This window comes from Rhea americana, unplaced genomic scaffold (assembly GCF_003343005.1).
Source record: "Rhea americana isolate MKP2758 unplaced genomic scaffold, rheAme1 scaffold_45, whole genome shotgun sequence".
Taxonomy (NCBI): Eukaryota; Metazoa; Chordata; class Aves; order Rheiformes; family Rheidae; genus Rhea; species Rhea americana.
In genome coordinates this window covers 1,440,930-1,454,753 of record NW_028186590.1, presented here as the reverse complement: position 1 = coordinate 1,454,753, position 13,824 = coordinate 1,440,930, and the positions used below count along the sequence as shown (strand labels likewise).

Below are 13,824 nucleotides of genomic sequence, written 5' to 3'. Positions count from 1 at the left end.
TGGATGCCAGAGAGAGGGAGGGAGCAGCGTGGACAACTGTGTCACTTCAGAAAACAGTCRCCAGCGTCTTCAGCTGAATTCCCCATTTTGGCAAAACTGCACAACGGAACAGTCCTTCCTTCCAGTACAATTTAACAGGGAACTTAAGCATTTAAAGACTGAAAAATAATATACATATTCCTGCAAAAACTGKATATAATTATATAATTTGGGAGAAAGGTTCAAAATACATTCCTAATGTGCACTACAATACATTTGAAAAATACTAAAGAGAGAGATTTGGTACTTGCAGAGYAATCCAGAAAGTTAAAATACCGCAGAAATGAAAGGCAGTGTGAGTAAAGCATGAGTATCMATCTTGGCCTTGGACTACTCCCGTAACTGAGAATGCGTACATACATCTTGACTCCTGCAGTACAACAGACTCCATGGAAACATAAAATCTTTAAATCTTCATTAAAAGTGCTCAAATATGTACATACATGTCAAAATTAGTGGTCAGAGAGAGTCAAATGTATTTCTATGAATAATGCATGAACCAAATGAATATACTTAAAACTCCCTGTGACTACTAACTCAACAGGATTCTACACAGAGCTGATAATTTTTTTCACATATTTCTTACTGCAGCTTATTGTACTTTGCGTTACAAGGCTCTTTATTTTTTTCTCTGATCCCATCATTTAAGAAAGATGAAATTATGTTAGCATGACTTTCCATATCTGCCTTAAAGAAACATAAAGAAACACATGGGCTGCAAATCTAATTCCAGTCCTGTTAACTTCAGAAATATTTGGTCAGGTATCTACTTAACAATTTCTTCCTGACTTATTTTCTATTGGTGCAATCAGAAAGTTTGACTGAGTCTGGTAAAGATGTTCTACTAAATTATATCAAACTGGACAAGGTTATTCAGAGCACTAAGGTTTACCAGAGCAACGCATCTCCAAGCTGTGAAATTTGCATTTCAAGCAGATTAAATCATTTCTATATCTCCCAAAGCAGCAGTGTTATTTCCCCTTTTATGTGGTTTAGTATAGCTGCAGGGAATTCATGAGTTCTGCCATACATGCTACCTCTGAGTATCCCTTATGCACTAAAGAAACTACAATGGCTGTATTTGTCAGCTGAACACTTTCTAAAGCACAGGCAGATTTTTCCTCCAAGTATCAATAGCTTCATTCTCTTCAGCCTGGGGAAGAGAAGACTGAGGGGGGATCTTMTCAATGTGTACAAGTACCTGAAGGGAGGGTGTCAAGGGGACGGGGACAAACTCTTTTCAGTTGTCCCGTGTGACAGGACAACAGGCAATGGGCAGGAATTGAAGCACAGGAAGTTCTGCCTGACCGTGAGGGGGAATTTCTTCCCTGTGAGAGTGACAGAGCCCTGGCCCAGGTTGCCCAGAGAGGTTGTGGAGTCTCCTTCTCTGGAGATCTTCAAGGCCCGCCTGGATGCAACCCTGTCTACCATGCTCTAGGTGACCCTGCTGAGCAGGGGGGGTTGGACTAGCTGATCTCCAGAGGTCCCTTCCAACCTTACTGATTCTATGATTCTGTGATTCTCTTCTGGATTTTCATTCTGTTTCATGTTGATGTCCAGAAAGCGTTGCTCAGTTTCTGAGCAGCACAGGATTTGCTCCCGAGCCCTTTTAGACCCGCAATTCACTGGCACAGGTACCATTAGCTCAGACAAATGAAGAAAGAGCTAGGTGCTTCTGCAGACGACCCGTGGACAACTCTCACGGACCCAGGGACCGCTGTTCCCTGCGGAGGCAGTCTCAGCCGTTTCGTCACGCTCAGTGCCCTGGTGAGGAGGACACCCCTAAGGGACTGCTGGCGCCTGGGGACAACGTCCTGGATGAGGATGAGGCTGAGGGCTCTCGCTGCCTCCCCGCATGTGGGCCAGCAGTGGGAGAGGGCCAGCGTGCCTCTGTGGGGAATGCCCATTTCCAAAATAACAGTGGGGCAGCAGGAGCTATGGCCTAATGAGCAGGCTGAAGTTTTCATCATCTTATTAAGTCTTCACCTGCACAGCACTAGTTTATTCTGGATCCAGCATAAATGCTGGACCTTCCACAGTTTATTTAATTGGTGTACGATTTCTACAGAAAAATGAGTGGAAGGGTGGCACAGGGCAGCAGAGTTTTGCAATGGCATCATTTCCCAGCTGTCTCACTATGCCCTCTGCACTGGGGTGGAAGGCAGATGACCCAGGCCCAGCTTTTCAGTATGAGCCCAAGCAAGTCCCTTTAAATATTCCCTCTACCCCCAAACTTGGAGWGCAATATCAAGCTATTCTGGAGTTAGCTCTAACCACATTAATGTGTCATTATTTTCACTTTTCTCCCTTCCCAACATAATAATCCATTTTCATCTATAAAAAGAAAAAAAAATTAATTTTCACACTAGGACTAATTAAAAATGATTCCAAGTACAGGATAAATTTATGACATTATGCATAAGCCCCAAATAAATAGAAGGTTTTAAAACTTCTGATTTAACTATGCTGATAACTGAAACACTGATGTCACATTTTGGCTGTAACAGCATGAATGGTCCTGATATAATAAGCTCTCATTCAGCGACATGTTAACCACGATATTATCTGACCTATTGTTTATTTATGGCAAGATAAGATTTCTTCCCTTTACGATTGTGTATTATAAAACTCACAATGACACAGAAGTCACACAAATAAGCAAACTCTGAATTTCCCTAACCACCATCATTCATGTCAYTCATATTTCTTTAGTTCTAGCCAACAGAAATCCATGACTATTTACAGTGGCAGAGAGAGAGACTTCCTGCTGGGCCATACATTCCCACAGTGTTGTCATCTGTCTTCAAATTGCTAAACTAATTCACCCTCCTGCTTGTCTCTTCCCTCAGTTAACAGCTGCGCAGAAATGTTTCTGTACTTTGGGTACTAATATTTCTCTGAAGACTCACAAGAGTTTCTGCAAAATTTAAATGTTTCCTTTTAAAAAGCATGAAGACAACCRTCAGGGGCTGCACCAATGCAGTGCCATCCCGCTGTGCCTGAATCAACTGATCTGAAACATTTGCACACTGTTTTGTAATCAAAAAAATTTAAACCTTTGACAGTCCCTTTTATTAATATGTATCATTTAAGCTACAGAAAGGGTAYGTTCAGTCAATTCAAAAGTACCTTTTGATTTTCAGTATTGAGTTACCAAGCTTTGAATATAACTTTTAGGAAAGGCTCATGCCCACAACAGCAACTGAAAACAATGCAACAATACATATAAGTTCCTTTAGAAAAGGGCCTAACATATCCAGGTGCTGCTATCAGAATAGACSTAGGCATTTTTCTGTCATTTACACAAGAAATATTTAAAATGACCATACTGTGGYCCTGTAACACACAGAAGATAGATATCCTCTTCTTTTTCCTATGTCTTATCCTCAAAACTATCATATTAATAAATGTACCTTACCATTAATGACATCAACATGTATTTTGACTGCATGTTAAAGAGCTACTAAGAGCATAATTGGCCATGTTTACCTTCAGTGAACTTCATGAACTTTAACAAACAGACACTGATCTCAGGATACCATTAGTTTATCACTCTGAAATCAAGATACCTGAYTTTTGGGTTTCCTAATCCCAAACTGAGTACAATAAACTATGCTGATCTAATTTTGGAATTTTAGAATAGAACTTATTCTTACTAAAAGGATTTCTGGTTATATCCTTCAGTGTTTGTCAGACCTGAGATCCTTGTTGCTATGCTTTTGGAAATGAAGAGAATGAAAAAATACAGAATAATCACTAAGTATAAATAAGAACTATTGTAATCATATTGCGTATCATAGGCAATATGAATAATACAGATTTGGCTCATAAACGCTAACTCTGGGGGAAGAGCTGTGGAGCTACAGCCTGGGAACTCAGGAGTTACGTTTCTTTTCATTTCTATCATGCTGTTTTGCATCATTCCCAATTGCTTTCACCTAAATGAACTGTCCCTACTGGAAGGCCTTTTCATTTTATTCTGTGGACAAAATTACTTGGATTCAGACACAACTTACCACTTTTACAAAGCAAATCTTGCCCTGGAGAGTTTTGGGGAGCATTTGTCTTTACGCTTTGTACATGTTTGGGGCACTTCAGATTATTGCAAGCAAGTTGAAAACACCTTATATCATCTATATGGCAATATCTAGCCAGAATATAACTAACACACAGGCCAAGAAACTATCCAGATTTTCTTTCTGTTGCACAGGTATCAGATCCTCACAAAGAAACTGTTAGATCCATGTTCAAAAAAAACTGTTCTTGATACTTGGAAAATAACTAATCATCACRTATAACCTCACATATTCTTTTTTGAGGCAGGTTTCAAGAAAGGGAATGACACACTAACTGACTTAATAATAGAACTTGCAAGATTTCCCAAGCCTGCTACACAGAGACTGCAAAATGCTTTCTGGTCATCAACTCTTCTTTATGAAGACGAAAGGTAGGTACCTGTCTGTTCATTTTTTTCTTTTCTTTCTTTTTTTAGAATTGTAGAATCAACAAGAGAAACTAAATTAGTGAAATATTTTCTTTGTAAGAATTTAGAAAGTGATCTTCCATCATTATTTATGTTACACTTTTTTTTTTCTTTCTGATATATGTTGCGTATCTGGTCATTATATAAGATAACAACATTGTATAGGTGGCAAGACCTCCACAAGTAAACATACAATTCTACATTTTTTTTTTAATGGACAAACCCTTGTATGAAAAGATTTCTACAACCTCTTTTTTTGATAGAGAATGCTTCACACTGATCAGTGTCATCTTCAACTATTACTAGACATTTCTTTAAATCAGGAAAATCTTAAATGGGGTATAATTAAGAGGCTATTACAATTATTTTATTTATTTGTATTACCAATAGTAGCTTTGTAATGTAATGCAAGGAACCAGAAGCTTATGAGGTGTTTCATCAAAGAATTTCAAATTATATTTACCACAGAGCTCTATGGTACCTTGGTTAATTGTCAAGTTTTAACCTATAAACTCTCAAATAGTTGTGTGATTGCAGCTAATTTCTCCCTGAGATGCTACAATCGCCTGGTTCAGACAGGAAGGTAGTTATTCACAATTTTACAACTATTTTTGAAATTTGCACAGATACTATTATATGAAGTAAAAGCATTTTTTGTATTTTTCATGAACTGATAAAACAATTATCTTGTACCATGACCATCTAACTATAGTGGCTGAAAAATGCATAATCAAGGCTTTTGGCATATGTTTTGCACCTAAATGCAGAAATCATGCTGCTGGTTCAAAACATTTGTTATATTTTCTGTAGAGAATGGAAACTTCACCCTCTCCTCTGGAATAGCTTTTAGATACGTGAATTCCTGTTTTTATCACTTTATCACAGTCAAACCAATATAGAGGATGAAATTGAAATACTGTTATGATAACTAATGATAACTATTACAACTATAATAAAGATAACTAACAAAAAATTCATGATCTACCTCCATACGGGAACAAACGATGATATAAATAGCAAGAGTGTACGGTTACATCAGATGGAATTAAAAAGAAGATATGGTGATATAAACTCTGAATTATATGAAGTGATCACTAGCTATAAGACATTGTGAAGAGCAAGAATTGTTATTCCAAGACTACCAACCACAGAAGTCCTCAAATTTGTCCACAAACATGGGGAAATGGAGCTCAGCTGCAGAAAGCATGTGACTCTCCCTCCCACTAGTCTGATCCCATCTAGCCAAATAATTCTTATGTGCGCAGCTCTCATCTTCGATATTGAGTATATGCCATATTACTACTGCTTTTGCTTAGAGAACCAGGGTTTAGGGAGAAATAATTTCCTCATTATCCTCTTATTGATCAGTTCTTAATCCACTTCTTTCCATAGTGTGTTTGGGATTTGGTCCTGCTGACCTCAAGCACATTCTAGGGCTACTATTTTTATTTTCCCCTTCCCTACAGTCTTGAATAAATACATTTAGGTGTCACATGTGGATGGCTGTGATGTGAACTACAACAGGGAAAGGGCCCCTGTGTTTTGGACTAGGAGAGGATAACATCACTGATATCAGTGGAAGTAGTGTCTCTGACGATTAATACTCAGTYTTGGCTGAGATCCAGTGAACAGGATTTTTTTGAGCTATGAAGTTGGTGTTCTTAACTGTTTTGCTTTGCAGTTATCAAAGCTGCATGTACAATTCCACCACATGCAATTTCACCACATGGAATCTACTACAGGGAAATTTCATAACCAACTACTGCAACTGTGTGCATAAAGATTAGCCTTAAACTTTCTGACAATACAGTCCCTTATATTAAATTTAACATTCTGATGCAGATATATAATACTGTCATACACATGATACTGCACTCATAACTAAATATTTAATAACCATTAAATAAGATTTAATAAAATTTATTAAAAACATGAATTAGCATTGCAAGTTTTTAGAGAACTGTATCTTCAGTAAAAGCATCAAGTGAATTCTCTCATTTTAGCTGGTCTATGTTATCTATACATAGAACAAAAAAGATTATTCCTGATAGTCTTTGATGGGAAACATAATATTTTAAATATTTTATTATGCTTTTTAAATATTCTTTTTTACTGCATATTTATATATCGACCCTTTTTCCCAATTAATTTTGAAAATGTAGAAGCATTTTAAAAAGAGGGACTTGGCTCTTTTATTATAATAATTATAATAATGAAAGCATTTGCATTGCAAATAAGTAAAAGCTGCCACATTTCTAAGTTCTTTCCCTTCTTTTGTTTTTGTTTTATGAATACTTACACTCAAGGCAGTTGGTCCTGGAGGTCCTGTATCTCCCTAGTGAAAAAAAGAGGATAGAGAAGTCAGCATTCTCTTTAGTTATACATTTTTAATCTCTACGCATTTAAGAAGATATGAACCATAACATAAGTAAATTCAGTATAATCATCAGCTGCAAGCTCTAATTAAGAAAATACCTAAGGAATCTTTTTTCAATAATAGCATAGATGTTACACTTAGATGTTACATAGATGTTACAGTTCACTACAGGTTAAACAAAAGAAAAAAGGCAGACATCTGCACAAATGAATCACAATTTAAAAAAGCAATCCTGCAAGCAYATTTGCATACGTTAAATTATAAGCTGCAGCTTTCATGCATAAGATGGTCACTGAAGTCAATGCAACTGCTCACATATGTAAAAACATCTGAATATGTAAATGTTTACAGAATTAGATAGCTGATGTTTGAATCTTGCTGTGAGGCCTTCAAGATCAGTCAATGGGAACAAACCACAGTATGCAGAGAGCAATTCAAAATGTGTAAGTTATGTTCCTGCTCTGAACTCATCTGAAAAGGAGACTCTCTCCCTTCTGTGGTAATAACAGTACTTGCCTTTTGTCTTTACAATTATCCTGTATTTATATTCCTCAACCCTTAAATGAAATAAATGTCAGCAGTTCATCATACACATACAGCTAAGGCAATGTGCAAGTACTGAAGATACGTCATACACACACACCTATGCATGCATCTTTACAGGCAATAAGTACCTTTTCTCCTTTAGGACCAGCCACACCAGGGTTACCAGGGTCACCTTTCAGTCCCTGTGCAAAGAAGAATGTGTATTTGTTGTTAACCATGAAAAACCTTGGACAAAATTCTGTACTGCTGTGTATTAGCATATATCAACCAAGTAAGTCTTAAAATATTAGCATAATATGAGTATACCATACCATATTATTCCATTATTTTGTGTGCAGAGAAACATCTATCAAGACCACATGTGTCTCAACACATAACTAAATCTACRAAGCCAAACATCTAGCCTACTGTGTGCTATTATGCCACGAAGCACACAGAAATGGAAAGTTCCTTTGCAGTCCCGCTAGGTATGTATCTTGCACAGTCAACCAGGGTGAGAAAAAGAACGCTAGTCCTACCCTACATTCTCTTAAGCTCCGTTAAAATTGGGAGAGGTGGACAGAGAACGTAGAGGGTTGCATGTTGCAGTTACCAATGTTGAGCTGGTGAATTTCAACAGCGTGTCGCTGGCAGCAGCTGCCACGTCCTCCGCTGCACCAGGGCTTGAAAAGGGAATTAGACAGAAATAGTCAAGGCCTTCACACCTCCCTCCCCAGTTCTGCCTTCAACTGGAGAAGCAGAAAATGTTGCCTTGTTTTTTTTACATTAAGAATGCAGCAATTCCACCAACATGTCTCACCACAAGCACTCAAAAAGGAAACACCCTCATCACTATTGAATGATCCCTGCTGTTTCCTCCTCGCTGCAAAATACATGCAAAAGGGAGACGTTTTGAAACACACCCAGTAAGTTCAAGCCATTCTGCAGTAAGGAATGAGCTTAGTTCAGATGCTGAAACAACCCACCAGGAACCACTTTTTGTTTAAGCCAAGAGAGMTGCCTTATGTATTCCCTCTGATCACTGCTTTAGAGACATGCCAAAGCAGAGTATGGATAGAATGTGAGTCAAAGAGAGCTCTATAGGCCAAAACATTTTGTTTAGAGCCAACTGACAAGCAAYGTAGGCTATAGAGCACTAAGTAATAACGAGATACTCCACAAGCAGGCCACCGTGGTTACTACTGCAGAGGTTAAGTGGGCTGAAGACAGAGAAGACTGATGGAATTTGAATTAGGGTTTATTAGATGAAGTTCTTCCCAGCCCCATTTCTGCCTTTGCAGACTGAGTTCTTTGGTTTGCAATAACTGGAAACATAGAGACTACTGGCACTAAAATGATAAGCAACATCTGTGCCTTGGTGGGTACAGAAACATTAAATCAGTGAGTGCTCTAAATACTGCATATTTGTGCAACTTCACTTCCTGCTAAAATTACATTAATTCACCATCTGGAAGGAACATCATTTAGAACTATACGAGCATTTTAAGTACCCACTTTGGCTTAAATTTGTGGTTGTTGYAAATACCTCTGATTTAGCTTTGATTTGTCCTTTATTAGGCTTGCCAAAAATGTAAGAGTTAAATCAGAAGTAGTTTTGCTGTTTGAACTTAAAAAAAAATGTAATAGGCAGATGGATCCAAAAAACAAGCCAAAAAATGCTTTCCTTTTAAAATTTACATATTTATGACTTAGTTTTAATACTATCTCTATTTACTACATTTTAGTTTTCACTTCCTTATGAAAGAGTGCATAAAACACTAACACTCCATATACTGAAAAACAATTTCAGGGATTCTTTAGGTATCTCGAGAGTTTCCACGTTAGTTATCATTTTATGGATCTGGTTCAGAATCAACAATCAGCAGCAGAACAGTAAGTCTGAGCTTAAGTTCTGTGGCTGTATATTTACAGAAGAGCAAAACAGAGGAAAAAGAAAATACCTCCTGCAACTCGCAGAGGGAGAGTAGAAAGGACAAGAGCAGACAAAATATACTGAACCCAAGCCATGCACTTCAAACTATGAACTTTTTCCTAACTGGTATGTTTATAGATTTTATTAGTGTTCCTGTAGTGCACCACGGCGCACTATGTAGTTTGTATGTGTGTAGTTTGACAGCTACTGCAGAGATGATGACCATAGGGGTCAAACTCTCATAAAAAGGACAAGAGAAAACTACATGTTTGACAACAGACCTTATTGTATTTGAAGCAAGATTTTGTAAAACCCAGAAGGGTTTTTATACCATGCATTTATTTTAAAATACTTGAATTTACAGTTTACATCCCCCCAAAATAGAGAAATAGTAGCAGGAAAAAAAAATCCTTAAAAAGTTATCACACTAGAAGTATGTCTTGTTCTTCTAGATATTCTTTATCTTTTTAAAATAAAATTATATTAATAATTTCCAGACATAGTGAATACCTGGAAAAACACATCTGGTACTACATCACCCCTATTTTTCCCTACACCCTTCTAAAGCTGATCATAGGTTTAGTTGCTGCTGGCTGCCTCTGAAATGACATAAGAAATACGTATTTTTCTGCTAAGTCAAATCTGTACTCCCTTCTAGTACAGTACAATATCCTGTCTCTTGCAGAGCTCAGAACAGGATGCTTCAAAATTGATGTGGTTATCTAAATAGATATAATTTAGATGATTTTAGGTGAGGCTTTAGATTGTTCATCTAAATTACTCATTTTCAGCAATGTTTTATGAGAGAAAGTCAGTTTTGAAAACAACTAACTTCTATTGATCCAAGAAGTCTGTTATCAGATTTGTCAGAATTTTAAGAACTGAATAAAAATTCCAGCAGCTCTCATAACAAAGGGTAAACGAATTAGGGAATTCTATCCGGTTCTAATTCTAGCTTTTAAAGGGCAACACAATGATACACATTTGTTAGTTCAAGAACTCATTATACTTCTTTATTAACAGTCTTCAACTGGTACTTTTTCCTACTTCGTAAGGACTACAGCTGGATCTCTCTATAGGTCAAAATAAACTTACGCTGGGGTTCCTCTATGGATTCCATAGAGCATGTGCATGCAGTAGACCAACCCTAACCAACAGCTACATTAGCAAGATAACAACATGAGAAATGGCAAAAATGAGGAACATTATATTTAACAGGACAGTGTTACTAACGTAACAAAATTTCAGACGAAGGGAGAAATTACTGCAACAAGTATACCATAAATAGAAAATATGGGTTTAAAATCGCAAAATGGGGCCAACAGGATAAAGAGTAAACTAGGGGCAGGCTCTTTGGAAGGAGATGATGGTTGTYGCAGGGAAAAACTTGAGAGGGGAAAAAGCGACTGTAAGCGATAGTAAATCATGTAACTCAGGCTGCTTGAGATACCCGCTGAACAGCACTGCACCTTACCACCACAGTTTGGACCGGGACAACAGATCTGCTGTTTCCACTGCACTGGTGCCTGTCTGTCTGCTGTGATGGAGAGGGASCTAGCATGTTCTCCCTGGTATGGATGAGGGAATACAGGGAGTACCCTTCTTAGCATTGACAAGGGAACATTTGGAGGGTACCTCTAACAACATCACCTCGCCTCTTCCTTTCCTCAACGGTAAGATTTTACTCTATCTGCAATATTCAGCCACCTGCCTTATTGCATAACCATGTATTTCTTCTGGTGGAAGCAGTTTAAAGGAGAAGTTGTCATATTGGTTGACACTGTATTTTGACAAATCTTTCAGCAGTTTTTCTCCAATAGTAGTTCACTGAAGTCTTAGCCAGCCTACCAAAACAACTGCATTAGRAAAAGAAGACAACAGTTAAAAAACAACTGTGCTTTAAAATTCTAAAAAAGGTCTTGATTTCATGAATTGTTCAATTTAAGGGGTTTATTAATGGTGCCSCATCACCTATTGGCATAAAAGGCAACAGCTTTACTATGTGAATTTTCCCTTTAAACCAGAGACAGTCTCATATGAAGGATATTGTGCTTTTGAGTTCCACAGCAAAGAAAAATAACTTAGTGATTTGATGAATATGTTCCTTACCAACTTTGAGAACATTTTATTCATTCAAAAGAAGTGCCAGGTATTTCTACAGCCAAATAACTAAACAGTTTTTCAGTTCCTATGGTTTCAGTCWTTTGGATAAGATTAGAACAATCAAAGATTTTGAAAGAATCAGGGAATTGAACATTTTCCCCTAAGCCAAGTAGCATTAACTATAATTCTTTTGTGACAACCTGATGATCCACAAACCAGTACTACTACTATCACTAGCAAAAGGCATCAAAGATGAAGAGAACAGAGGGTTTACAGCGTGCTACTTGTATTTGTAATCCCTATCTCATATGCCTGTAGTCTTTCAGAAACTGCACTATGTACCTATTTAGGCTTGCAGCCTATGGGAATATCATTTAATCTGCCAGTTAAATGACAATAACAAATTGAATGAAGTAAGTACCAGTTGTGAATATTCCTGTATAACCTACAGAGGTTACATTAAAGGAGAAACACATACGCTAGTACTTGCATGGCATGGGGAAAGCATCCTGTAATTTAAAGCATCCTTTAATTCTTTTACAGACTCATCTATGGCTTTTATCTTGACACTGTAATGTTCAGCTAGGTTTAAGTGCCACACAAGGGATTTATAAGGCACAATAGRCTTAATAACTAGACACCTCTTCAACTGAGACAAAGCAGCTTCCAATCACTACGATAAAAAGTTTGCAGTCTGAAAAGGGGGATTTGAAGGACAAGCCAAGAAGGGTTCAAGGAGGACTTTCAGCAGTAGACTGACAATAAGCAACTTTGGGAGCCAACCCAGAAGCCTCAAGAAAGATAGAGTAAGCTTTCACTCCTAAAGAGCTATAAGGTTTACACTGTCTACCAACAGAGAACTTGATTAAAGAGTTTCCACATGTTCTGGAGAACCAGGGGGCCCCAAAGACTTTAAGAGCCAGGATTCTGTTTAGCAGTTCACTGAAGACAAACTACTGAGATGAAAAGATAGATACCAGCTGTATCACAAACCTTACCAGTAGTGTTAGAAGACAGGGCCTAYAGCCTTTTCTTAGCTGTCATTAGTTACTGACTTATCCACAGCTGGAAAATATCTAAGAAGTCTATTAACCTCTTACTCTGAGAGGAGATATTTATTATAATACCAGACATGAGTTGGATCAGAGAGGTCTGAAAAGAGTTAAAATAAAAAATAAAAATAAATGAAAAATAAATTTTAATAAAATAAAAATTTGCATAAAATTATCAATATGAAAACTCTCTTTCTAGAGTTCAGGAACATTAGGAAAATTGTCAGTGTTATGTTAAATGTTCTCTCCAAGAAAAATACGCCTTTTGTTTCCTAATGCTTTACTTCATTAATTCTGATTTAATATACTCCAGCAAGTTCACTGAGCATTGAGAAAACTTCTGATTTTTTTCTCAGACACAGAGTAGTAGTCACTGTTTAAACATCATCACAGAAAGTAGATAAAATCAGTAAAATGTATCAGCAACTGACAGCAGGTGCTCTTCACAATGAAAAAATGGCAAGATCAGCTGTATCCCAATCAAAGAATGTAAACAGCTCATACAGAAGCCAAGCGTCGACTGTACGGAAATGGATTTACTTGTGCAATGAATACTACACCATATATATGAATAATGCTGTAAGATTGACACAATCTTTTGAAAATAGAATTTTCATTGTAAAAGAACTGTTTGGAAAAGAAAGGCATTGGTCAGTATCTTCAATTATTTTTATTGCTAGATGCAGAAAACATTTTCAAACCTACTTGCACATAGCTTTTGACATAAATTCCCTGCTCTGACTTAAACAAGTAAACTTGTTCAGTCTTATCTCAGTTTAAAATCTCCTATAACACATTATCTAAAATACTGAAAATAAGGTAAACAATCTAATACATTGTAACCAACAGTATGGAACCAAATCATGGATCAAATCAACAATTTCTACTGCATAATAAAACTTGGAAATGCTCTACTGAGTAATACCAAAGACCCACATTTTCTACACAGAACTGTCTTACAATCTAAACTAAAACAACAGCTTCATAGCCATCTGCATATCACTGATATGTATAGGTTAGGATAACTTTTTTAGAAAAGAATTTTCAAAACTCCAAGTAACAGTATTTTTCAATTTATATCTCACGTACTTCTAAATATTGCCATTGGTCTTCTTTTGCTAATGTCATTCAAAAACTTTAAATTGCTCCACTATTAGGATTTTCTGGTGTCCGAGCAATGCCTACTATTTCMTTATACTTGTTCTACTAACAGAATCCTCAAACTATAGGTATAATTATCACAACCAATTGCAAACTTTCAAGCTACGGGCTTCTCTTCTTTACAATGCTAATATGAAGAGATTTCAAGATC

The 13,824-nt window shown here is 37.0% G+C and overlaps 1 protein-coding gene across 3 annotated transcripts in view; it reads right to left on the bottom strand.

Moving 5' to 3' along the window:
- The window catches only part of COL19A1 (collagen type XIX alpha 1 chain), a 213,410-nt gene that overhangs the window by 92,944 nt on the left and 106,642 nt on the right, over positions 1–13,824 (bottom strand). For all 3 annotated transcript variants that reach the window (XM_085316027.1, XM_085316028.1, XM_085316029.1), the window contains 2 exons: positions 7,574–7,627; positions 6,822–6,857 (listed from right to left, as the gene is read on the bottom strand). In XM_085316027.1, the coding sequence (XP_085172153.1) occupies positions 6,822–6,857; positions 7,574–7,627 (90 nt within the window). The remainder of the gene's footprint in view (positions 1–6,821; positions 6,858–7,573; positions 7,628–13,824) is intronic.